This window comes from Diadema setosum, chromosome 1 (genome assembly GCF_964275005.1).
Source record: "Diadema setosum chromosome 1, eeDiaSeto1, whole genome shotgun sequence".
NCBI lineage: Eukaryota > Metazoa > Echinodermata > Echinoidea > Diadematoida > Diadematidae > Diadema > Diadema setosum.
In genome coordinates this window covers 7,137,845-7,165,423 of record NC_092685.1, presented here as the reverse complement: position 1 = coordinate 7,165,423, position 27,579 = coordinate 7,137,845, and the positions used below count along the sequence as shown (strand labels likewise).

General features: G+C 38.6%; 1 protein-coding gene and 1 long non-coding RNA gene across 2 annotated transcripts; both read left to right on the top strand.

The window, feature by feature from the left end:
* The first annotated feature begins 3,830 nt into the window (after positions 1-3,830).
* On the top strand, positions 3,831-14,885 carry LOC140234263 (HHIP-like protein 1). The gene is made up of 7 exons (XM_072314327.1): positions 3,831-4,879; positions 6,685-7,016; positions 7,869-7,995; positions 10,976-11,118; positions 12,752-12,833; positions 13,479-13,555; positions 14,812-14,885. Exons 1-7 carry the CDS (start codon positions 3,831-3,833, stop codon positions 14,883-14,885), a joined length of 1,884 nt encoding a protein of 627 aa, XP_072170428.1.
* Positions 14,886-18,137: 3,252 nt separating this feature from the next.
* On the top strand, positions 18,138-26,458 carry LOC140226373 (uncharacterized). The gene is made up of 3 exons (XR_011900941.1): positions 18,138-18,577; positions 19,295-19,351; positions 25,703-26,458. It is a non-coding gene; the product is annotated as an uncharacterized lncRNA (long non-coding RNA).
* The last annotated feature ends 1,121 nt before the right edge of the window (positions 26,459-27,579 follow it).

The following is a 27,579-nucleotide window of genomic DNA, read 5'->3' as shown; positions in this document are numbered from 1 at the left end:
ATTATGTACTCCCGTACGTAATAATCATAGCCCTTCGCACTGATTATTTTTCACTATGTTTAATTCCTTAGAAATTTGCTTTTAAATGGTCTATAAACGCGACTTTTATACCCTGTTTTACAAAACCTCCCTACAAGGGGGGGGGGGGGGAGGTATCCCCCTTTCCACCCCCCCCCCCCCCCGCTCGCTTCGCTCCCGCGCCGAGGATCTCACATCGTCACATAATGTGCCCCCGTTGAGATTTTGCCCCCCCAAAACCAGAAGTGTTCCGGCGCGCTTGCACACACACACATGTATATACACGCACACACCACTCACACACACGCCAACATGGAAGTGACTATTAATAATGACAAACACACACACGCACGCACATGTACACACACACAAGTCATGATTATAAAGTATGATGTCGGAATCAAACATTAAAAGAGTATAAAATCAATGTGAGAGGGTATCGGGAATTCACTATCGTCTAATCATGACGGGCCAGTATTTTAACAATATCTCCTCTTTCCTTGTCCACACAAAGTGGATAGTATAGGTCAGTGATTTTGGTGATCTATTCTACTCTGTCGTGCTGTATGAGAATACAGGGAAAAACTCTTCACCAGATTTTCAGGCTGGTGATTTGTTTAGATTTATCCTTTTTCTGCCTGGTCATCGACTTGGTACCATGTGTAGGCTACACTTATAGTCCTTTGTGTTTGTTTATTTCTTTGTCAGTTTGTTTGATTGAGAGTCTCTCAACCTCCGATTTCTTTGCCATATACTTTCTGAATTGTCATTTTTCCTCAGATGAGTGACCCTAACATTTCTATATTATTTTTTTTTTTCATGCCTTCTACATTAATATGCTGAATGGATAAGTAACGGGAACTTGTTATTCTACGAAAAGACACACTTTATTCATCAATAATAGACTAAATATCGTGAACAGTTGCAAACGGGTATTCTGTTTGGGCATACAATATTAACAAGGAATTAAGAATTATATAGGCCTAATGTTCAGTTTTCATTTTGTCCCTCTTTCCTTATCAGCAGATAAGGTATACGTTCAGGTTACTCGACATGAACAACTGCCATTGAATTTTTGAGCATGTTTACTTAACATTCGGCCTAGCGAAAGATTGAATAGGAATTCATTGTATATTGGAATTCAAGCTAATCCATTTCTGTGATTTACATTACAAAAAGACTTTTCAAGGTATGGGTACAATTTCTAAACGCTTGGATGGGCCACCGTGACCCGACTTTAACATTTCAGTCGCTGCATTGCTGCATTCATTTACCTCCACTGCCACCAGTCTGCCACCAACCTGCAAAGGTTGTGCCTTTAAATCTGTTCGTCTGCACGTCTGTATCCAGAATCAGAATTCTGCACGCCGTGACTGTAAGTTTGGTCTCGATAGCTCTGCAACAAACGTTCCTGGCGCGTTCTGTATTATGGGTAGTCATGTAGAGTGCACGGTGACAAGTTTTGCCTTAAGCGGGTGTAAACCATTATGTTTCCGACACTACACGAGAAACAAAGTCGAAGCTATATTTGAAAAGCTATTTAGAAGCTTGATTATAATAATCAGAGGTACCAGGTTGGTATGTGTTTTGTATATAGTTGATGGAAGTTTGAAATGCATTTCACGCGAAGTTTGAGCTTTTTATAACTCCGAAAAATTTATGTTTTTAAGAATAATTTTCATTCAAGTGCAAGATATACCTATAGCAATGAAAGACTGACATAGATTTGCCAGCCCTAAGGGCCATGTTATAAGAGTATGTGCCTTGGTGTAAAGTCTCTGGCTGTTTGGATTTCAAAATGTACGAATTGCCCCATAAAATCCACGCATGATGCTTGAAAATGTTAGCATACGTCTGTTACGGCACATTTTGGTAAATTGCACATTTTGGTAAATTATATAAAATCCACGCATGATTATTTGGGTAGATTATATAAAATCCACGCATGATCATTTTGGTAAATTATATAAAATTACCAAAAAGTGCCGTAACATGTTACGGCACATTTTGGTAACTGCACATTTTGGTAAATATAGTATTTACCAAAATGTGCAGGACGTTGACGGCACATTTTGGTAACTTTCTGCTCCTCCACAGTCATCATAAAAACAAATTGTAAGTGCAGTTGGTTTTTGTCCCCACCGAATGAGTTCGGTAGCCTAAAAGCCGTGTCACACCTTCCTGGTAAGCTCAGGGGCTTGTTGCAAATATAGTTTTTCCAGCACGCAGGAAAATTATCTCGTCCGTAGTTGCCCGGAGGTGCGCACCCAAGTCCGATTTAGCCGCAGCCAAGTTTTAAGCACCTGGCAGGCAACTCCCACGCAGGTACTTCGCAGTACTTCGCGGCCAAGATAATGACACTCTGTCATTTCTGTTGGACTTCTGCCATTCCTTTAGATGAATTTCTAACTGAGTTGTCAACCCCCACGCGCCTGACACGCAGGTCACACAGAATACCCGCAAAAAGAACGTAAGTAGAACGCGTCCAGCAGGTAACAGGCATGCACAACTCGCCCAAATCCTTGACTGCCCTCAGAAATTGTCCGATATGCTGGAAAATCCCCATACGCAACAAGCCCGCGTAGCTTGCCCGGAAAGGTGTGACAAGGCCTAAACATGGTTACGGGTAAAACGGATTTGCGTGCGCACCTCAGGGCGACTACGGTTGAGATACGTGCTCTAGGTACTGTTATGAGCGGGTCATCTGCGGGGACCTCCGGGTAGTAAAAATTGTTCTTCGCAAGTCGCACGCTGGCAAGGCTTGCACGTAAGGCCGTGTCACACCTTTCCGGGCAAGCTACGTGGGCTTTTTGCGAGTAGGGATTTTCCAACGCAGGAGGGGTAAGGGTAAGGGTCTCCTACTGGTGTTCTGCGTGTACCCCCGCGACTCAATCGGAACATTATTTTGAGCATGCTCAAAGGCCTTGTTGTACCGTATCATGGGGAAGTTTTGTGGGTTGACTTACGGGGAAGCAAATTTGTCTTGCCTATCTTTACTGCAGGACCATATCTGGGCCCAATGCGTGATTGGCTGAATCGTGGTCTGTCACCTCTTGATCCACGTTGTCGTGGCCGGGGGCGGGAGGGGGGGGGGGGGGGGGTTGGGGGGGGGGGGGGGGACTCATTAGAGGATGTCTCCCTCCCACACGAGGGAGCTTTTATTATCACCTTATTTCCTTGATCGTATAATAACTCTCAAGCCCATCCATAGGTTTTTAGTTCAGTTACCAAAATGTGCAGATTATCCAAAATGTGCAGGCAAATCCACTTTTAACTGCACATTTTGGTAACAGTTGATCCCGTCAGGCATAAAGGTGCACTATCGGCACATTTTGGTAACAAATGTTTTAAACCAAATGTTTTTAACCAAAATGTGCTGTTACCACATTTTGGTAAATTGCACATTTTGGTAATTTACCTAAATGTGCCATTTACCAAAACATGCCGTAACAACGTCTCATAAGAGACACGAAAAGGTGAAACAAGGAAGATGCAGTGGCAAGGTACGTCAAACTTTTCACCTATACATAGAATAATATCTGACGCAAAAACAATGATGATGATCTGGCGATAATAATGATAATAATAATAATAATAATGATAATGATAATAATAATGATATAATGAGTATAGATGAGTATAGATGAAAATCATCGTTTCATTTTCTAACGATTTACACTGAATTTCACTGTATCCGATACAACATTATCGCATTTTTATGTGATGAACGCTCTCACTTTTCTAACAGCACCTGCTGCTCATGCTGCTTTTTCACTTAATGCCTCGTCCAAGTTCCCTGGAAAACATCCAACATGTTCACCCTGGAGTTGGTTGTTTTGGCGCTTTGCTGGACTTCTGTATGGGGTCATCCTCAATGTCTCGACTTTTACCCTCCCTTTGAACCTGAGAAAAATATGAAGTCCTTTTGTGACAGCTACAGCGACTTCGGTTGTTGCACTGTGTCGAGAAACCTGGAAATTAAGAAGTTGCACGAATCTCTGAAGGCACGTTTACCACGCGGTATCTCCTCAGAGTGCACGGATTTTCTCAAAGATGTATTGTGCCAGGAGTGTTCGCCATATGCAGCTCATCTGTACGATGCGGAGACGACACACCGCAAGACGCCTTTACCTGGTCTGTGCGGAGACTACTGCTCCTCTCTTTACCAGAAATGTTCTAAGATCATTCCTCTGCTGACCGATGACGCTGCCATTCTCGACGCATACAATAAGGGTGAGGCCGAGTTTTGTAAGGCTGTGCAAATCAGCGATATGGACTATTGCTATCCAAACGTCGTGACAGATTCTTTCCTTAGTGGCGAAGCTTGGAGCTCTCAAACAGGTGGAGGCGAGGGATGCTTGTGCTTTGAGGAATTCGCAAGTGGACTTCGTAATCCGGTATTGGCAGTTCATGCCAATGACCATACCCATCGCCTCTTCATAGCAGAGCAGGTGGGCATTGTGCATGTGTTCTTCAGGAATAAGACTAAGGTCAAGGAGCCTTTCTTAGACATCCAGGATGCAGTGCTGACGTCAAATAGGAAGGGTGATGAGAGAGGATTCCTTGGTCTTGTATTCCACCCCAAGTTTGTTCAAAATAGAAAACTGTACGTGTACTACACAACCACTAGTAAGAAACCGTCGCCATTCGTGGTGAGAATCAGCGAATTCCAGGTAATGATTGACAACCCCAACAAGGTTGATATGACAACCCAAAGGATCATCCTGGAGATCGAAGAGCCGGAACCCAATCACAACGGGGGACAGATGCTCTTTGACGACGAAGGATTCTTATATCTCTTCCCGGGGGATGGTGGCAAGGGAGGGGATCCACACGGAAAAATCGGGAATGGTCAAAATCTGTGAGTAGAATGGTTCTTATTCCACCTTATATCTTTGCTTTCCTCCCCCTTGGACATTCTTGTTTATGCTGTCATCCAAGCAAGGGTAAGTTAGATTACACGGTACCGAATACTGAAATTTTCTCTCATTAGAATAGATGGCTATATGACTGAATCTCATAATCTGGTAAGTTCGCTCCACTTGCCAATAGAAGATCATAATTAAAGCAGTGGTAACAATGAGTTACAATCATAATAGAAGAATTAGCCCTCGTTGCTGCACTGTTTAAAGGACAAGTCCACCTTCATATACATGTGGATTGAGTGAAGGCAACAATATTAGTAGAACATGCACATCAGTGGAAGTTTGGGTAAAATCGGACAATCCGTTCAAAAGTTATGAATTTTTAAAGTATCTGCGCAGTCACTGCTGGATGAGAAGACTACTGCAGTGTGTGATGTCACATGCGTACAACAATATAAGGAAAATAAAAAGGGAATTTCACAAAACTTTACTTTTTTGATAAAGTTCACATTTCTTCGACTTGTTACTGACATCTGATGTTAAGGGTAATATTATTCGCCCTGCCTTCTGAAAGAGAGAAGTCGAGTGTTCTTTTGTTATGCGAGAAAAATGGAAATATGTCGAATTTTCTTTATTCTTTCTTTATATCGTTGTACACATGTGACATCACAAACTATAGTAGTCTTCTCATCCAGCCGTGACTAAGCAGAAACTTCAAAAATTCATAACTTTTGAACGAATTGTCCGATTTTCCTCAAACTTTCACTGATGTGTTCTACTAATATTGCTCCATTCACTCAACCCACATGTCTATGAAGGTGAACTTGTCCTTTAAACAAATAGATTGGGATTACTTTCATACATTACATACTAGGTGTTACAAAAAGATATTTCCCACTTTTGATCCTTGATAGTTAAAAACTGTATATGTCAGATAACACTGATATTGATATGGGCAATAGCTGGAGAGTGTACAATTTTGTTGGAGGAAATGTAAAAACGAAAGCATAAATCAGTTTCATTAAATTCAGATTTTCCTCTATTTTCAACCCTCTGTAAAAACAAAACAAAACAAACTTGAACTTTGCACAGGGCTCAATTGGTGTGTATGGGACTGTGTGGTTAACGCCCAGACAGTGATCCTGAACAATGGCTATAGATTTGAATGCTCTATTACATTGATTATTCATGAGAAATTCCACTGTCACAGCTAGTCTTAATTCATCCTGAAATGTAGCGTAAAACATAAAACATGTGCTTACTTTTTTCATGTGCATGCATTTTACCCTTTATACCTTGAATTCAGACTAGCAGTGCCCAGGGCAATTCATCATAAATATTAATAAAGCATTCATGTGCCTTGGAGCAAGAGACCAGAAAACTAGTCAGCAGAGCCATGAAAAGGTGGTATTCATGTCTGTTGTTCAGGATTAATGTAAGCATGACATACACATCTTCTGCTCCTGTGTGAAGTTCAATTTTGTATAGAGGGTTCATATTTGACCAAAATCTGATCATGGAATTTATGAAACCTATTCATGCTTTCATAGTCAAATCACCTCCAACAAAAGTGTACGCTGTTCAGCTATTGCTCATATCAATGACAGTGTTATACAGTTTTCGAAAGTGGGATTTTTTTCTTTTGTAACACATAGTATATATATATATATATATATATATATATATATATATATTGTGTTGAAACATTATTAAAGCATTGTCGTTGTTCATTAAAGTGTAGGCCACTCCTACGTCTTGGTATAGGGCAGAACGACCCCATTTCAATTTCTTTCCCTTGCAGAACTATGCTGCTTGGCTCTATCCTTCGAATAGACGTTGATCGTCAAGAGAATGGTCTCCAGTACGCCATCCCGAGAGACAACCCCTACGTGAACCACTCCAGCAGTGAGAGACGCCACGAGATCTTTGCCTACGGAGCCCGCAATATGTGGCGGTGCTCGGTGGACAGGGGGGATCCACAGACGGGCCATGGAAGGGGCCGTATCTTCTGCGGAGACGTAGGACAGTCCAAATTCGAAGAGATTGACATCATCGTGAAGGGAGGCAACTACGGATGGCGAGGCAGGGAAGGATTTACGTGCTATGATGATAAATTATGCGACCACATGCAAGGTAAGAGATATCAAGCTGTTATATCCATTGTGCGAAGTTGGACACACGATAAAGGAAATATCTAAATTCTGCTCTGATGTTACAAGCCTCCTATCATTCGTGAGGCAATCGTGAGCCATCTTTATGACCGCCGATGGCGTTTCTCAGGCTCCGGCAGCAACCTCGGGTCGCTAAGATGCAGCGAAATCCTTGGCAAGCCCCCCCCCCCCCCAAAAAAAAAGATTATATATATATATATATATATATATATATATACATATAATAAATTAATCAAATTAAATTAAAAAATAGATAAATACAAATAAATAAATACAGTAAACGAAAAATAGCCCGAAGATCTTTCGAAAGTTCGTTTTGTCACAAAGATTCAAATCTTCGTGCACCTTTCTCGCGTAGTTCGGGTGTCATCGTGTGACCTGTGTAGACATCTTATTTTGCTTCGGCTCTTGATTGGTTTTGAACCAACCTCCCACGAAATAGAAAATTCCATATTCATATGGCCATCTTGTGTCAAGTTCGGGACAGTGTGAAGCCATTCTTAAAAGAAAAGAACTTGAACAGAATGGGTGGGTGGAAAGCTGATTGTGGAGATGGTTATTACTTTCCTGAAAATTAATTCCACTCATTTATGATTCTTTTTGAATGGTTGAGGAAATTGTTTGGATCAGGGAAGCCATAAACTAGTCGACATGCTTGCAAGTCAGAAAATATGATGTGCTTCAGTATCAATGATATCAAAATATATTCGAATACCATTCAAAGTATTTGGGAAAGCGACGATAACAACATCGAACAACATGAGTGAAATCATTATACAAATTGTATTCCGATATTATCCATATCTATATTTAGATGAAGTTCTACCAATCCATGACTATCCACATACTGAGGGAAAATGTGTGATAGGCGGCTACGTCTACAGGGGGTGTCAATATCCAAATCTGCAAGGAAAATACATCTATGGAGACTACCCCACAGGGTATGTATTTTTTTCCTTCCGAAGCAGTCACTTTGTGGTGTCTAAGGCATCTTATGATATTTGAATTGACGTAGACAAAATACACGCACATATACATAGATATAATTTACATAATTATGTACATATACATATAAAATTATATGAAAAATCTAATTTTTTTCATGTTGGGTATTTATTTCCTTAAAATGTTAACATTCGCACGTTTCCATATACATGTAGTCTTACAGCATCAAAGGAATGCATCATGACATATAAACACGTAGCAGCATGTTTCACAAGAAGCATTCACAAGTAACTAATTAAATTATCTGCAGCTGTTTTTTAAAATCAAATTCAGTTTCTGATCTCTTCCAGTTACACTTCAAAATAAGTCTTATTTCTTGTTTCAAAATTGAACAATCTTTTGTTGTTCATTTCCTTTCGTTGCGCTCTTTGACTTGGTTCATATTACAGAAAATGAACTGACCGTCTATTACGTGCTGTAGTTAAAATGTATTTTCTTACAATTAAATATGAAACACATAGACATGCGGCTAATTTCCTCGTTCTGATATTTGAATGAAATCTTCCATGCGTTTCTCCGTCTGAAAGGTTTCTTTGAATAATAATGATAATGATCAACAGCGCCCATAGCGTATGATACATCCAAGTGCATAATCGTCTCTTTGTTATGCGCTTATGACAAACAAAGTTATTCTATAAACATTTGGAAAGCAAATATACACAGTCAGGTGTCCTTCTGCTTCATAATTGGTACAATGCGTTTAATTCTTCCCTGTTGGAATTCCACCAAAAAGAAGAAGAAGAAGAAGAAGATAGAAAAGAACCTACAACGCTATACACCTTTTTTATGTGTAGGATTTTCAAGGATACGGAAGATACCTCACGACTGCCTGACTGCATAATATGCCAACACTATGTAATGAGAAGTACATGCGTGATTCTTTCATTCATTCATTCATATATTTTCCATGTCCAACCTTGAACATGTAAGTATGTTTTTCTTTTTAACAGTAGACTAGTGCTTATATTGACAGTTACGTATAATCGCAAGCAATTTTTTCAATTTCAATTTATTTTCATATTTCTCGATGAAAAATTACATCAAATATAACAAAATTAAATGAAATACATGACATACATAGAATATTGCAAATATATAAAACATAATAGTGGTCGATCTGTTAAGTTTGGAATCTGTGAATGAATGCTAAAGAAATATGAAGGAACCTACTTAAAAGCGAGCTTGTTGAGCGTAGGTCCCAGTTAAAAACGAGTTTAAGATTGAGAAGGGGAGCACGGGTACAACAATGATCGGAACATAAGAGAAAAACAATAGAAAAAATACAATTATACAGTTATATAGCAAATTCTTCTCTAGTGCAGGTTAGGGGTCGGAAAAGCCACATGCTGTAAGCGGATGAACCATTATCGTTCTGGCAATACAATATGACTTAATATATAATAACAATGATACCGTTTAGACAGTAATGTGTACATTGCGTGTATTAAGAAGGGAACACGTGCACCTGCAAATCCAGAAAAAAAAAAGACATTCAATAACCAGTTGCAGTGCAATGAGAATGTGAAATACCAGCTGTTTCCTCGTCCCAGCTATCTTTAAAGAAGGAAAAATATACATAACAGTGATAGAATTTGAGGGCGCAAACAGCTGGGCTCTTAAAGTCGGTTTAACATGACAACAACCCCGGAGTACAGTATAGCGGGATAGTCATGGACAGCACAAAACAGAATTTCAATGAGCTGATGTAGCGTAATTATTCAATAAATACTGTCTTAATTTGCATTTGAAGGATGATAGTGATAAACAACCTTTGAGTTCAGGGGGGAGATCGTTCCAATATTTCGGTCCCGCATACATAATTGTTTTCATCGCGAAAATTGTGCGAGTACGTGGAAGGTGATAAGTGTCCCGTTGGCGGGTGGGATAATTGTGAACTGAGTAGTTTCTTTTGAACATGTGAAGAAAAACATCAGGAAGATCATTCGTGGAGTATTTATACATGAAAATACCTAGGTTGTAATCAAACAAATAAATCAATTTCAAAATTTTATTCTTGTGAAGGAAGGTGAGAAGAAAAAGGAAGGTGAGAAGAAAAACCAAAAAAAAAAAGCATTTTTAAGAATAAAAAAGATGCTGGAGATGAGGAAGAATGCTAAAAAGTGATGGTTGCATTTCCCATTACCAATACATGATAATTACAGTCAACTTTCCGTTTAACAAAATCTTCCCATTGTCATAAATCTACAAAAGCATTCCTTTTTTCACTTTTAGTATACCTTCTGAGTTGAGAATTTTAACCTCTTTGTAACATTTCCAGACAAAAAAAAAAAAAAAACCAAGATATTTTATGGTATATTCTGTGAAATATAATTCTCCAATGTTCAAACCATCAATACTAAACCTAACAATATTATAAATTTGTGTTTTAGCCAATCAAATTTGTGACAAGCATTTTTGGCAAAAATGATATATCATTACTTCATTTAGCAAATAAGAGAATCAGCAAAGATAACAGAATCACCTGCAAATTCAATTATAGAAGGCTGGATTATTCAAATCAGTGTTGGATACTTAATATATTCCATTCACAATGCACCCCGGATGTGTAATATTCCTTTCTACGGCAATAACAATAACAACAAAAAGAAAGTTACGGGGCTAGACGAGCAATGAATTCAAAATAGTCCATATTCTTCTGTCTTTTTTTTTTTTTTATTTGGATGCTCATTACATTCGCAGAGTTATCGTCAGCTCATTATTTAGTATGAAATGATGAACAAGATTTAGATATCCGAGGAATTGAAATGTGGAAACAAAATCATGCCAGTTTCTACCCAACTAAAAATTTTGGAGTAAATAAATGTATTACGGCTCTCTATAAAGGTATATAGAAAGAAGACAACCGATCAAAAGAACAATATTTGTATTGCATTCTTATTCCCTGTTTTATAACAGGAAACTGTTTGAACTGACGGAAGATTTGAAGACAGGAAAGTGGAGTAACGAGCAATTTTGTCTCGGGAATAGCTCGATCTGCACAGGGGATTTGAAAGGTTCTTTCCCTCCGATCATACTGTCGTTCGGGGAGGATGAAGCAGGTGAGATGGGGTCAAATAGCACCACCCCAACCCCCTTTGAAGGCCATATTATCACTATCATCATTATCATATTTGGCAGGAGGCATACAATGTAAAGTTAAACACAAAGGCGAAAATAATTTATCATTGCAATAACTAAAAAATACTTAGACACTGGATGAACCCGACAGGACTGCCAGGCATTGGGCAAAGTTAACTGAAAAACGAAAGACCACGGACCGCCGTAACCTGTATATCCCAGTCAGGTCCATCCAGTGTTGCAGATTTATGTGACATAGATAATCATATGTTTGATAGATACTTTATTTTCTGCAAATCAATATACATAAGTTACATAATCATGAACATGTGGAAAACAGATACAAAGTAAATTTAAAACAGAGTCGTTTGACTTGCATAAACAGCGATATAAAAGGAAATTAATAATATAATATACAGTATGCATGTCTATGCAGCAGGGATTACAATAACAATTGTAGTTAAGAAGCGATTTTGCAGAGGGCCGCCATTGTAAGCATTGCTTGAAAGGATGGCCGGCCCGAGGAAAAGGTAGGCATAACACGTACTATATTCGTAACAATATAAATTCTGCTGCGAAGATTGCAGGGGAAAATATAATCATAACGTAACATTCATAGCCATACCTAAAAATTACTTAATGAAAGGAGTACAAATTGTGTCAAAACGAAGCCTTCACGAATGTTGAATCACAGAGTGACACAATATTGCAACACATGCAGATCCCTATATCACTCTCCCACACCCACTCCTCACACCTTACCCAGGTTCACTGAATCCACAATCGCGAGGGGAATTAGTCACCCCCTCCTCCGGCATTGGCACCTCATAAAAATATAAACGGCCAACCATATTATTCGGACTTTTTATTATTATTGTTTGGTTATTGTTGTTGTTATTATCATTATACGACTTAAACTGCAGAATATTTTAGCTTACGTCCGTCAGATAGAATTTTGAGGAAAAAACAACAACAACCCAACAACAACAAATAGGACTACATCAATAACATCCTTAATATCTTTTTATTTTTCAGTTATGGGAACATTGTGTATGTAATGTAGATTGTAATCCAAAACAGTTATTCGAATGACTATCCCTGTTTCTTATATACATTACTTCGCATGGGGTCTTCTGTAAGAACGATAGCCAAGTTTGGACTGTAGCCATTCTTATAATATAGTATACAATTGCGTTTGCATGTTATAATTTAACTCAAGCGATGCATGATACTGGACCGAATATGAGAAGTTTGAAACTGAACCATTACCATGATTACAATGCACTATCATGCTAATCATTATCATCTTTGCTCATACCATTAACATACCATTTTATTTGTAATCACATTGTTGCATGCCTTGAATTGGTGTTTATGATCCCCATTTTCTTGTGATCTTAACAATCAAGATCACCATCATTATGCGGTATTATCTTTATAGCAGTCGATATTGATTTGAACTTCTCTCGGTAATGCAACCCTCCCCCCCCCCCCACTTCTCGAACCAAATTACAGTGCTACAGTGCAGCAATGTATAGAGAGGGATAGAAAAAATCGATGTCTAAAGAAGAAGCTTGTGCTTGTAGCTTGTGTATCTGTTTCCCCTTTCATAAGGTGAAATCTACTTATTGTCAACTGCTTCTGCGAAAACGGATACCGACGCCGGAGTAGTTTTGAAGATAGTAGATCCGAGGAAGTAAGTATGAAAGGCTTATGTTCAGTTCCAAGTACGCGCACATGCATTGATGTTTCTTGCTCTTACTTTGCGATGAACATACCAGACGCAAATAGATTGCAAATTTACACTGTGACAGAAGAGGAGGGGTCATTAATTACACAACAGTAATTGATATGAAAATGATGACACCTCCTTTTGTAATCGTAAAGATCAACTTTTGCTTGTTAACATGATATTCTATAAAAATAAATTGATAAATTTATCATTTCCTTTTTAATCCATTGAACACCGAAGGATTATGAACGCCGAATCTTACATTTCTATTGCGTGTCAAAATTTAAAGAATTGATCAATCGCTTCAAGACCACATACATGGTATACTCAATGAACAGTGAGTGAAGCAAAGCGCTTTTATAGCTGATCTCTACCATTTTTATTGCTCTCTGGAGTCAACAGTTCTTATTGTCCCATTATAGTGCTGAAACCTGTTACAATAGAAACTGTACATTTTTGCCTCAGTTTTTAAAAAAAAATCTATTTCCTGAGGATCAATAGGTGTACATTGACAAAGAGATTGGTGACTGCAGGGGGGAAAACACAAACAAAAATTTTGCATTAGATGCCATTCTAAGGTCTACTGCCTTTTCTTTAACCCCATTGAAGGCGAGGAAATCCAGAAAAATGCCTAGCAAACCATGACAAGAAAGCAGTCGACAGTTCCTCTGCTTCAAGTGAAGTTGGTAAGTTTTCATTAATTTCCTCTGTCAAGAACTTAAAAAAGAAATAATTCAAACAGTGACAGGGAGCATCATTAATTGAGGTGTGCCACATTGCATTCGTTTGTTTGCGTATTTAACGATAAATCAGAAGAATGATAATCTTATATTCTAATACCCAGAGTAGCCCCTACATTATTAACTTTGTTCTACCATGTGATCACTTTCATGATCATTACCCCCAGATTACCAGGTATAAACAATGATATTGTGGTGTATAAGGATGTAATATGCAAGCTTGAAGGGAAAAAGTATTGCAGCAGATATCAGATAGAATGTACAGCATTTGAATGCTGTTGTTTTCAATATAGAATCCGGGACAATTTTGTGCACTGCTGCTGGAAAATGTGACTTCGTAGAAAAAAAACCAACAAAACAAAACCTCCACATTCAACCGTTTACACAATTTACCAGGACCGTCATTTGTAAATTGAGGAATCTAATTGCAATAGTATTCTGTTCAGTAACAGTATAGCTAATGCTATGCTAGCTTGCATGTACACGGAACACTATTATGAAGACGGTAATGTTTTTCTCACAATTTCGACCAGGTTACATTGATTCATCGAACAACTTAAGATATCATCAAAATCCTTTAGGAAGTGCGTTTATTGTATCTTTGCATTCTCAGGTGGAAGAGTACCACTGCCTCCCGATGGTGGTTCATCCCCTGTTCGTCATTATCACCAAGGGCCGCTCTCATATTATACGTGCGCCCTCATCGTTTCAGTCTGTACAATGTTTATTGTCTTATGCAGGAGGAAAATTTGTTCAATCCCTTGTCCTATTAGGTCTCGTTCTTCGAACGGTAAAACATACCAGCGAATGGAGATTTCGAAGGGAATCAAATAGAGTGCCCTTTGCACCCTCATAATTTTATATATATATATATATATATATATATATATATATATATATATATATATCAAATTCATGTCGAGAAGATACCAGTCCTATATTATAGAGATTTACATGACATCAAGATACACTTACAAGTACATGGAATAGGGCCTAGTGATAAATCGAATTGCAAAGTGAGCTATTGTTCCGGTTTAATGACCCATGTTGCAATGTGAATTGTGTCTTTCATCGTACTAAAAAACGTATCTGAAGGAAAAGTTAAATTTTTGTGAATGTGCATGAAAGAACTAGTGGCTACTTATATGCTTAAAGTTATATTCAACCTTAATTTTTACCCTATCTTAATTATGGTATCATAGCTTGGGGGAACACTCATCCAACTTATCCTGACAGACCGACCAGTCTCCAGGAGAAAAAAGATCCCTTCGAATAATTTGCCACATATTTTGGAGATCTCACACCCATGTCTTGTTTTGTTTTGTTTTGTTTTCCGATCTTGGTCATTATCATCATGGCCAATAATAATGTCCAAACTCATTACCGTCGTTTTCACCAGCATGTTTGCGAGAAACCAGTCCTTCCATGAATACCCAACTCGTCATTCTGATGAATTTCATTTGCCTTTAACTAGGACTATTTTCATACAATCTATATTTAGACTTGATGGACCTAAATATTGGAATAACCTCTGTGTAGTTTAAAAGCGTCTCCAAGTTGAAGTTCTTGAAGAAGAATTTGAAGAAAAACTTTGAAATTAATGTCTTTGTATATCAAAATCATGAAATCGCAAAATTGTGCTGGAAAATAAAATATTATTTTCTTTCAAAAATCAAGCAATCACTGCTGAGCTGCTCCAAACATCCATTATAACTCTTATATTGTTATAGTCTTCCATCTTTCATCTTTTATCTTCACACCACGTAATCAGTTTTTTTTTTTCTCTCTCTCTCTCTCTTCCTTCTCTTTTCCTTCATGACAGTGACTTAGTATATGGGGATTTGTCCAGAGCGTGTGTTTCGGGTTATAGGTTTCCATATCTTAGTTTCTTTTGTAATTCCGCTTTTTATGTATAACAGTAAAAATCAATCATAATTTATATGATTTGTAGTATTACGTGTATATGTGTGTGTGTGTGGGGGGGGGGGGGGTTCAAGCATTACTTTTTAGCATTCCTCTCTATTTCCACCATTTCCGTATGCTTAAAATATAATGTAAACTTATAATTGTGATGTAATTTATGCATTCAATTTCTGTTAAATATTTTCATGTTTCTGTTTGAAATGGAAAAAATAATTGAAATAAAAAAGAAAAAGAAAAATACAAACACGTGATACATTATACGGCGGATTAAGGAGTGCCTTCCATATTGAACAACAGCCGGTCTTCTACAGTTTAACTTATATCCAGATTTGTTTTAATGTCACCTTTTCCCAATTCCAATTACAAGATGTACAGAAAATGAAAAGGGCACACATGCAGTGTGTTTGCATAATGAAGTAGTGTGCAAAAGTATAATGAAATGTAATAAAAATGTCATGTAATATATAAATGTAATGTCATGTCATGTAACGCAATGTAATGCAATGTTATTGTAACGTATAAGCAAATACCAGAAAGGTGAATACCGATTAACTGCACATTCAAATTTATAATGTAGAATTGGGTGCATTGTGTGAATAAAGCTTGCATTTTTATTATATCTTTTACACTTTGTATATGTGATATTACACAGTCTTCTCTCACCGTGCCTGTCGTGTTATTCAGTACATAATTCTTAACTTATAATACTACTCTGAAAGAAAATGGTGATGATAAGAACGAGAAACGGCGGAACTATAAAGGAAATTTCTGTTTTGTTACATTGCACTGCCGTCCAATCAACAAACACTTATACTTCTACACATAATGCCAAAGTAACATTACTACACTTGACCCATATGAGACACTGACTCTTGACTCGTATATCACAAGAAACCAACACGATTGTATTGTATTGTAATCATGATAATGATTATGATAATGCCATAGTAATAATAAACATTAACCGCGCTTGATACAAAGTTTCAAAGCGCCTTACAAAATTACAATCAAACATATAAATCTCAAATATCAAAATATCACTGAACAAACTTTCTAACTAAATTTCTTTAACACATTATACAATAAACATTGCACTCAAGACCAAACAACAGTCAATAATATTCAATACCAAATATAATTGGTCTTAATAACTTAATAAAAATCACACGTAATAATCATACGTAAATCAACATAATTCATCAATAGAAGAACATTTCGTGACAAACCTTGGAAATTGGCAATCTAAGAAAAGCGATATAAGAAATAATGACTTTCATAAAATCAATCGAACTATTCAATAAATACACATTCCTTTCACATCAGTCCTTGATAATTTGTAGATTTTAGACTTTAACGATAAGTTTAAACAAAACCCTTTCTTCTAGATACTCTGCAAATAAATCGGGTCAAACATTATCCTCTATCAAATATCATTGATTATACGAGCTTCATTATATTGTGATTATATAAATATACTTTGCCTTGGGAGTTTCTGGTTAAAACTATAATGGACAGAGGCGACTCCAAAATAGTACTCAACTTCGAGTTCACTGAGGGGTGCAGCCGGAACATTTGGACGTATCGAGGCCCATATAGATAATACTGTTTACAAACATTCTTGCATAAGCATAGCAAACGAGGAAGATAAGTGTATCATGATTAGAACCTTGCAATGCGTAATACAAGAGCTCGTGCTACTGATGGTCGGTATACTTTAATCATTGTCATCATCATCATCATTATCATCATCATTATGGAAGGGTGTAGATGCCATGGTTCTGACTTCTGGTCGTTCCTTCACATGATCCTATACTTGTAAGTACTTATCCAACCAAAAGACTTGAAAGTACTGAGTGATGAAGCCGAGATAATTGACGAAATAGCTTAGGCCTGGATATGAATATACGAATTGACGCATCCATTACCAGGGTCCGATCATTCGCAAATTTGCAGTACATGCATCAGTGCATGATATGGAGTAACATTCATATAGGCCTATAATAATAAAGCAATATCATCTATACATAACAGACAACTAGCTTCAGATAGTGCCCTATAAATCCTATTCAAATCATCTCGCCGAAAAAAAAAAGCAACACACCACCAAACATCCCTTAATCTAACGGAGATTTCATAACTGGGACAGGAACATATTGTACGTATAAGCCAGTTCGGGGTTCCAGTTTGAGCATGAGCAGAAAAAGTCATTGGTACCGAGAGACAGGTTGGTTTTTAATTTCACTGAGATAAACATCTGTAATGCTATGATTATTCATGGATCCTTATAAATGATGCCTGCCAGTACATCCACCTGACAGCAAGCCTGGTATTTGGCAATGTTAACAAAAAAGTTTGTTAACGTATTCAAAACAGCACAATGAAATAGAATCCAATGCTTCCCAAAGTGTTGATTGACGAACCATTCCGGTCACTTCATCTACACAGGTTCATTCTTTGTTAGTGTGGTAATGTGAATGATTTTCACAAATCTTACCAAGACAGTTTAATGAATGGTTGATTGATTTTGCCATCCAGGAGCACAAGTAACAGAATGACAAATTTGTTTTATCTCTCATTAAGGAGAAATGATGGTTATATCCTGGGGAAGATATAATTGTGAGTTGTATTCATGTTAGTGGAAGCATAGTGTGCTCTTCATTTCTACACCAATATCAGTTGATTACTGAATTTGTGTGATAATATGAAATGCATGAATATTCATCATCCTCATGAATATGCATGACTCCCAGGGTAGTAATTCAAGTGTGCACCTAAATGTTCATACATCACAAAAATTAAGTTCTTTGGTTGTGTGTTCATAAGTTTGTAGAATCATTGTTTTGTAAACAATGATTCATCTATATATAATAGTTGATTTATATTACAGAGTTTATATGAAGCAGTGGAGTTTTAGAGTACAATGCAAAGAAGTTTAATTGTACAAGATGAACTGTTCACTCTGTGGAGTAATATGGAACACTGGGAGAGCTTCAGTAGTAGCCAAGTACTGAGAGGTGGAACCTCCCAGGAGCTCAGGAGAGCTGAGTAAGTTTTGTAAATATTTCTTTTATTACTTCCACTACATGTGTGACTTGTATAAGAAATTAAGCACAGACACATCCTGTGTGTAGTAGCCACATACCCAGAGAAAGGTACCTAGGCATGTAGCAATTTGTTTTTGTTGTTTACAGTAGGTTCAGCTCCGTTGTGTGTGTAAGCGTAAAATGTGCATAGTGTATACACACGCACACACAGGAATGTCGTTCACTGCACAGCAGTCAGAGTGCATTGGCATAAATGTATCAATTTGAAATGTATCATTTTTAGAGCTAGGCATTCTTGCAGCATGTGTGTATGAAGTTTGCAATACACTATACACTATATTCATAATCACAGAGAGTATGTGAAGTTATGAATGAAAAGTGCAATGACAGTGTGGGAAAGAATTTGTGGCAATGTTTATGTTGACAAAAAGGGGAAAGACCTATTGCAATGTTTATATTAGTATCATAGTGCATTGTTGCTACAGAGTATGTTAGGATAGAAAAGCACTACACATTATGCATAATGGTCATACAACTTGCACATTGCTAGATATACGCTTGTCAAAGAATGTGTGATATGTGAATAATTTCTCAATATATTCTGTATAGATTTAGATGAGAAATTAATGTAAAAAATGTAAACACGAGAAATATGTGTTTTGTAATATTGTATAGATTTTACATATAGGCTTAAATGTAAATTGTTATTTTTTTGTAGATGAAGGACTTGGTTACTCAGCTGGTTGGAAAACCAGAGCGATGAGGAGACAGTTGGGTGAGTCAGGATGGCTCGATGGTTCATATTTCTATTATATGGAAATTATAATGTACTTTCTTGACAGAATACAGTTTATGCTTTTGTGTTTCACAAAATGAATATAACAGAATGTTAAAGCATGTTATTGTGAAATTTTGTACAGTGTTGATGCATTGAATATCTCACAGAGAAGAAAGAATAAGTTCCATATTGTTTTATTGAAATTGTACACTGTATGAACAAAGAAATCAATACTCTTAGCATATTGTCATGCTGTTTCTTTGCCCTGTTTCTGATTTCTTTAAATCTTACAGGGGTCTATTGTAAGGACATGGTCTCTTCTCTTGTTTAGAGGTCATCTCTTTTACGAGTGAACAAGGTCTCTTTTAGATGATCATCTCCTTTAGTGGACGTGGTCTCTTCTAGTGATCGTTGTCTTATATTCGTCTTTTAGTGGACGAGAACTTTGGATGTCAACTTTTAAAGGACGTAGTCTTTAAATGAACGTCGTCTTCAGGTCGTCTCTTGTGTAAAGGAACATCTCTTTTAGAGGATCATCTCCTTTAGTGGACGTGGTCTCTTTTAGAGGTCAACGTGTTTACCATAGTGTTCAAGCGGTCCATTGCAGTCTTCGAAACAGACTTTACCACAGCGTTTACCAGTTCATATGTTTGACAGTCGTCAATACAGTCTTAGGTCTTTGTATTACAAGTTTTGATCCAGAGTTTGTTATGAAATTGTAAATAAATTCAGCTATTTCAGTTATATCCTACATTAGAGTGAAAGTGTAGTGGTTTTACCGTCCCACGTGAAAGCCGGACTACGACATTGGTGTCAGGAGTGGGATATACTGAATAGACTGGATTGGTTGATATGACACAAGACAACGTTAACAAAGAGTTTGAACAAAGTGATGAACAGCGACCCTCAACTGTTGGAGATCTTCAGTGGTGTTGACGATAGACGATAAGGAATCGTCAGGTTAGTCGTCGAGGAAGAGACTTTGTAAACATTGTACAATTGTGACTAGTAGATACCTAAGTCATTAATTGTGTATTTGATACTCTGTGTATACAATTGTGTATTGTTATTTCTCTCCACGTAAATCAGCAGCATGCCTCGTGATACTGCTATTGGAGGAGTAGGAGCTGGAGATGCTAACAGCTCTGGTATTTCTGAAATGATAGCTGCTCTTACTGGAGCATTTCAAAGTCTTTCTGCCACTAGAGTAGTTCCTGCAATCAAACTGTCCAAGTTCAAGGGTATTTCAGTGAAACCTGGAGACACAACGATCACTGAATGGCTTGACGAGTTCGAAGAATACTGCTCATTCTATAAGTTGCAAGGCAGAGAGAAGGTGCAGGCATTGGTGTCTCATTTGGCTGGATCAGCAAAAGATGAAATTCTCTGTCTGGAGCAAAATGAGAGAGAAAATTATGAATGTCTGAAATCGGCCTTGAAGACTAGATTCACTCTTCGGGAAACGGTGCAGTCTCTTACGAGTCAGTTATACAGTCGTGTGCAACAGGAAGGAGAATCTCTTGCTGCATATAGTAGTGCACTGATCAAGATATACAATCGAATGGAATCGGTTGCATCCACTGATGAGCGGGCAGCTTTGTGTCAACTGCGAGACAGTACACTACGAGAAAGATTCATCCAAGGTGTACAAGACAAACAAGTAAAGAGGGAAATCAGACGAACAGCACTGGATACCACAGGGAAGTCATTTCTTGTCATGAGAAAGGAGGTGCTAGAACTGTTCCAGGACGACAGCATTTCACCATCTAAAGTGAGGATCAGGGAATGTGAGGCAGAAGCGGCAAGGATCACATCACCTGATAACGTGTGCATACAACACCTACAAGACGAAATCTCGGGACTAAAGGAGACACTACAGGAAGTGGTGAAAGTAGTTGCCGAGATGAAGCAGAACTCAGGTGTTCAGCAGCGTCAGAAGAAACAGGAGAAATGGTGCTCCAACTGTGGACAGAAAGGGCATGTCAAGAGTGATTGCAAATCACCCACAGTTTGCTTTGGATGCAGAGAAACTGGGCATATCCGTCGTGACTGTCCAAAGGAAGTTAAAGATGAGAACAAGAGGAAAACAGAAGCAGAGGTGAAGGCGGTACATGACACAGGAACAGGTGATGTCATTTCTGACCTGATTGTTGAAAGTCCAACGATGGAAGCAACAATTGCTGGTGTATCTACTGGGTGCATACTAGACACTGGAGCAGAGACCAGTCTAATTCCAGTCAGCTACTATGAGGAAAAGTTGAAGTCCTCCTTAGGTCCACTCGATGATACAGGCAGTGGAGTGAAAGTGACTGGAGTAACTGGAAATATCATTCCCATAGTGGGTTATGTGAGAGCTCCAGTGGTCATTGACGAAAAGGTTGCACAAGTAGGATTCTTGGTAGTAAGTGATCAGGTCTGTTCCAAACAGAGAAGTGAATTTCCTGTAATTTTGGGATGTAATGCCCTAAAAGCCCTTATGGAGGACAGAGGGGTGCAGGACATGCCAGGTTGGAATCTGGTTGAAAAGACCCTCGAGACAGGAAAGAAATGTCACTTTCTTCAGGAGGAAGTCAAACGCCTTCATGTCGTCACATCACAGGGAATATCTGTGGATCCAGAGAAAGTTGAGAAGATAGTCAAATGGCCTGTCCCGACAACTGTGGAGGAATTGCGGTCATTCCTCGGTTTAGCGTCTGACTATCGCTGCTTTGTTCCAGGATTTGCTACAATGGCAGCACCTTTGCATGAGATAGTAGGTGGTTCACAGAAGTCTACGTCAAAGAAGGTCAAAAGGCACAACACAAAGGGAACAAGGATATTCAGATGGACAGATGAGGCAGAAATCTCCTTCGATGGACTGAAGAGAGCATTGTCATCTGCACCAGTGTTGAGTTATCCTAAGTTCGGTAAGGACTTTGTGGTTGAAGTTGATGCTTCTTTGAAGGGTCTTGGTGCTTGCTTGGCACAGTTCGATGAAAATGGACTTCTACACCCAATTGCCTATGCGAGCAGGGGACTGCGGAAAGCCGAACGCAACTATCCAGATTACTCTAGTTTCAAGCTAGAATTGCTTGGACTTAAGTGGGCCATAGCGGATAAATTCAAGGAGTACTTGATGGGTAGTCATGTAATTGTACTGACTGATCACAATCCACTTGCCCACTTACAGACAGCCAATCTGGGGGCTACTGAGCAACGTTGGATGGCCCAACTTGCACCATTTGACTTGGACATCAGATACCGGCCTGGAAAGACTAACCATTGTGCAGATGCACTGAGTCGACATCCTGCTAATGAGGTGGATGATACGTCGGGTATCAGCATACAAGCAGCGATGGTGGGAAGTGCAGTACCAGTGGAGGTAGCAGCACATACAAATGAAGGGCACGAGGATCACAAGAGCGACTTTGTTCCTGGCATTTTTCCTTCACTTAGTTTGGATGAGTTAGCCAAACTTCAGGAGAAAGATGATGTCCTTCAAGTGGTGAAACAATGTGTTGAAATTCATTGGCAACCTGGAGATGAGTTGCCAAAAGAGTCACCAGAAGTGAAAAGCTGGTTGAGAGAATGGAGCAAACTTGTACTCATCGATGGAGTGCTATATCGACAGATACAGGCTAGTGATGGTGACACACTGACTCAACTGTTGGTTCCAAAAGACATGCGAAGCATCATTCTGGAGACAGTTCACAATAAATGGGGCCACCAAGGAGTTAGTAGGACAATTGCACTACTCAGAACAAGATGTTTTTGGCCTGGAATGCACACAGATGTTCGTCAATACATCCGGGAGTGCTTCACCTGCACGATGTCAAAACGTACCCCAACAGTGAAGGCACCACTGAGGCATATCATAGCCTTCAGACCCCTGGAAATCTTGGCGATAGATTTCTTGAAGGTGGATCGGGGTAGAGGTGGATATGAGGATGTATTAGTAATGACGGACGTGTACACGAAGTACTCTCAAGCCGTCCCTTGCAAGGATCAAACTTCTCACACAGTGGCAAAAGTGCTGAGAGACTGTTGGTTTTCTCATTATGGAATACCAACTCGCATTCACTCGGATCAAGGCCGACACTTTGAAAATAGTGTGATCCAGGAACTCTGTCAGCTTTATGGCATCAAGAAATCAAGGACTACGCCATATCATCCAGAGGGGAATGGACAAGTGGAGAGGTTTAATAGCACTCTCTGTACGATGATCAGATCACTAGAACCTCAAGAGCGTAAGAACTGGCCGGAAATGTTGACACATCTTTTGTACGTGTACAACAGTACGCCACATCGAGTGACGGGATACTCGCCTTATCGACTCATGTTCGGAAGGAACCCTTCAATCCCACTAGATCAACTTCTGTCGCGAGTGAAACATGATTGGGATCATGAATACATTCAGGAACAGGCAGACGCACTTCAACGAACAGATGATGTAGTCAAGCGCAAAATGGAAGCGGCAACAGCGACCAGTGAAAAGCTTCATGATCGTCACCCGAAGGATGTACCATTTCATGTTGGACAACATGTACTTCTGAAGAAGGTTGCCTTTGATGGTCGGCATAAGTTGTGTGATAGATTTCACCGAGAGAGTTATGTCGTCATCAGTATCAACTCAGAGGGAGACGTATGTCAAATCAAACCAATTCATGGGGGTACAACAAAGACAGTGAACAGAAAGTTGTTATGCTCTGATCCAAGGAAAGAGGAGATAACACTCGAACCCCCTCTGTTTATGTCAGAGACCCTTCAGACAAGTGACGTGGCTACATCGTCAAGTGAAAGTAGTGAGGACGAACAAGACAATGAGTGTCCTTTCATGGTCTATCCTCTGCCAGAATGGCAAGACGTTAGCACTTCGGATGAAGTAACTACGAATTCTCTCAGGAGATCTAACAGAGCAACTAAAGGAAAGCATAGTAATCCGGCAAGATTACCAAAGTCAGCTGTGAAATAAGCATGTCATTTATGTGTGTTATTATACATTTGATGATTCATTTGATATTGTACATATACTGACATTCGCGGACGAATGTTATTTGTCAGGATGGATTGTGGTAATGTGAATGATTTTCACAAATCTTACCAAGACAGTTTAATGAATGGTTGATTGATTTTGCCATCCAGGAGCACAAGTAACAGAATGACAAATTTGTTTTATCTCTCATTAAGGAGAAATGATGGTTATATCCTGGGGAAGATATAATTGTGAGTTGTATTCATGTTAGTGGAAGCATAGTGTGCTCTTCATTTCTACACCAATATCAGTTGATTACTGAATTTGTGTGATAATATGAAATGCATGAATATTCATCATCCTCATGAATATGCATGACTCCCAGGGTAGTAATTCAAGTGTGCACCTAAATGTTCATACATCACAAAAATTAAGTTCTTTGGTTGTGTGTTCATAAGTTTGTAGAATCATTGTTTTGTAAACAATGATTCATCTATATATAATAGTTGATTTATATTACAGAGTTTATATGAAGCAGTGGAGTTTTAGAGTACAATGCAAAGAAGTTTAATTGTACAAGATGAACTGTTCACTCTGTGGAGTAATATGGAACACTGGGAGAGCTTCAGTAGTAGCCAAGTACTGAGAGGTGGAACCTCCCAGGAGCTCAGGAGAGCTGAGTAAGTTTTGTAAATATTTCTTTTATTACTTCCACTACATGTGTGACTTGTATAAGAAATTAAGCACAGACACATCCTGTGTGTAGTAGCCACATACCCAGAGAAAGGTACCTAGGCATGTAGCAATTTGTTTTTGTTGTTTACAGTAGGTTCAGCTCCGTTGTGTGTGTAAGCGTAAAATGTGCATAGTGTATACACACGCACACACAGGAATGTCGTTCACTGCACAGCAGTCAGAGTGCATTGGCATAAATGTATCAATTTGAAATGTATCATTTTTAGAGCTAGGCATTCTTGCAGCATGTGTGTATGAAGTTTGCAATACACTATACACTATATTCATAATCACAGAGAGTATGTGAAGTTATGAATGAAAAGTGCAATGACAGTGTGGGAAAGAATTTGTGGCAATGTTTATGTTGACAAAAAGGGGAAAGACCTATTGCAATGTTTATATTAGTATCATAGTGCATTGTTGCTACAGAGTATGTTAGGATAGAAAAGCACTACACATTATGCATAATGGTCATACAACTTGCACATTGCTAGATATACGCTTGTCAAAGAATGTGTGATATGTGAATAATTTCTCAATATATTCTGTATAGATTTAGATGAGAAATTAATGTAAAAAATGTAAACACGAGAAATATGTGTTTTGTAATATTGTATAGATTTTACATATAGGCTTAAATGTAAATTGTTATTTTTTTGTAGATGAAGGACTTGGTTACTCAGCTGGTTGGAAAACCAGAGCGATGAGGAGACAGTTGGGTGAGTCAGGATGGCTCGATGGTTCATATTTCTATTATATGGAAATTATAATGTACTTTCTTGACAGAATACAGTTTATGCTTTTGTGTTTCACAAAATGAATATAACAGAATGTTAAAGCATGTTATTGTGAAATTTTGTACAGTGTTGATGCATTGAATATCTCACAGAGAAGAAAGAATAAGTTCCATATTGTTTTATTGAAATTGTACACTGTATGAACAAAGAAATCAATACTCTTAGCATATTGTCATGCTGTTTCTTTGCCCTGTTTCTGATTTCTTTAAATCTTACAGGGGTCTATTGTAAGGACATGGTCTCTTCTCTTGTTTAGAGGTCATCTCTTTTACGAGTGAACAAGGTCTCTTTTAGATGATCATCTCCTTTAGTGGACGTGGTCTCTTCTAGTGATCGTTGTCTTATATTCGTCTTTTAGTGGACGAGAACTTTGGATGTCAACTTTTAAAGGACGTAGTCTTTAAATGAACGTCGTCTTCAGGTCGTCTCTTGTGTAAAGGAACATCTCTTTTAGAGGATCATCTCCTTTAGTGGACGTGGTCTCTTTTAGAGGTCAACGTGTTTACCATAGTGTTCAAGCGGTCCATTGCAGTCTTCGAAACAGACTTTACCACAGCGTTTACCAGTTCATATGTTTGACAGTCGTCAATACAGTCTTAGGTCTTTGTATTACAAGTTTTGATCCAGAGTTTGTTATGAAATTGTAAATAAATTCAGCTATTTCAGTTATATCCTACATTAGAGTGAAAGTGTAGTGGTTTTACCGTCCCACGTGAAAGCCGGACTACGACATTAGAATACGAGTTCCATAAATTGCTATGTTGGGCAAGCTGCTGCATTATGTTGCTTTGAATTGAGGAAGTGCCTAACTAACTGAGAAAAATGAAAGGTCATTTGTGTGCCCATGTGCACATGAGCTATCTCCGAACTGGCTTATTACAGGTCCTTAACTTAAAAGTTGTGTAGAGGTGACATTAACAGCACCAATGATCACGCTGAAATGTTCGAGTACCCTGACAACGCGGCAGTCAGATCAGCACCTCTTCATCCTATAGCCTATTTCCTGTTATATATCGAAGAACTCGAAGCTGTCAGTCCCGTTGGTTGCTTTTCTTTACAGGCAACAACACATATCAGAGAATTATGCTTCCTTATAGCGGCCACGTATAACCAACTATACTTAAATTCATGATCAGCATGACAATAACCTCAGGAGAGGCTCAAAACCCGGAACTTCATTCATTTCCACTGAGAGAGTGAGAAGGAACTTCCATGTTGCTCTGTGGCACTGACAAACAGTGTAACAGGGAGTATTTCCACAAAAGATTTTAGATACTTAGTATCTTAATTAACATAGCAACTTAATTTGTATCTAAACGCCGTTGGCCTTCACTGTTCAGTTTGTTCACAGTGTTTGTTCGATGTTTTCAGTATCCCGAATTTCAAATTGCAATCACGAATCTGCCGAAAATTCCTATTTTACCAATTTTACCAACCTACTATGAGACTGAGGTTGTATATGAAAAAGTATACAATATGATTATAGTTTTTGAAGTTTCATGGCAAAATTAATATCATTTAGAGGGCCGCGGAAGGCGGAGGGGGGAGGGTGGGAGTGGGTGCTATGGGTCAATAGAGGTTGAATGGGTACGGTCAAGGGTAAATGCTCCCTCCCCCTCCCCCCTTCCCCAAAGTCGTGGGTTTGTAGGGTGTGAAAGAATTTTCGGCACAGGCGCTTGTGTGTGTCTTTTTTCCCCAAAAAGTGAGAGAGGGGCGGGCAGTAGACCCCCCCCCCCCCCCGC

Excerpts from the sequence above, each read along its gene's own strand:
- LOC140234263 (XM_072314327.1), top strand. The coding sequence starts at position 3,831 with ATGTTCACCCTGGAGTTGGTTGTTTTGGCGCTTTGCTGGACTTCTGTA. Across the intron at positions 7,017-7,868 it reads ATTATGCGACCACATGCAAG|ATGAAGTTCTACCAATCCAT; the intron begins GTAAGAGATATC and ends ATCTATATTTAG. Across the intron at positions 11,119-12,751 it reads GTTCGGGGAGGATGAAGCAG|GTGAAATCTACTTATTGTCA; the intron begins GTGAGATGGGGT and ends CCCTTTCATAAG.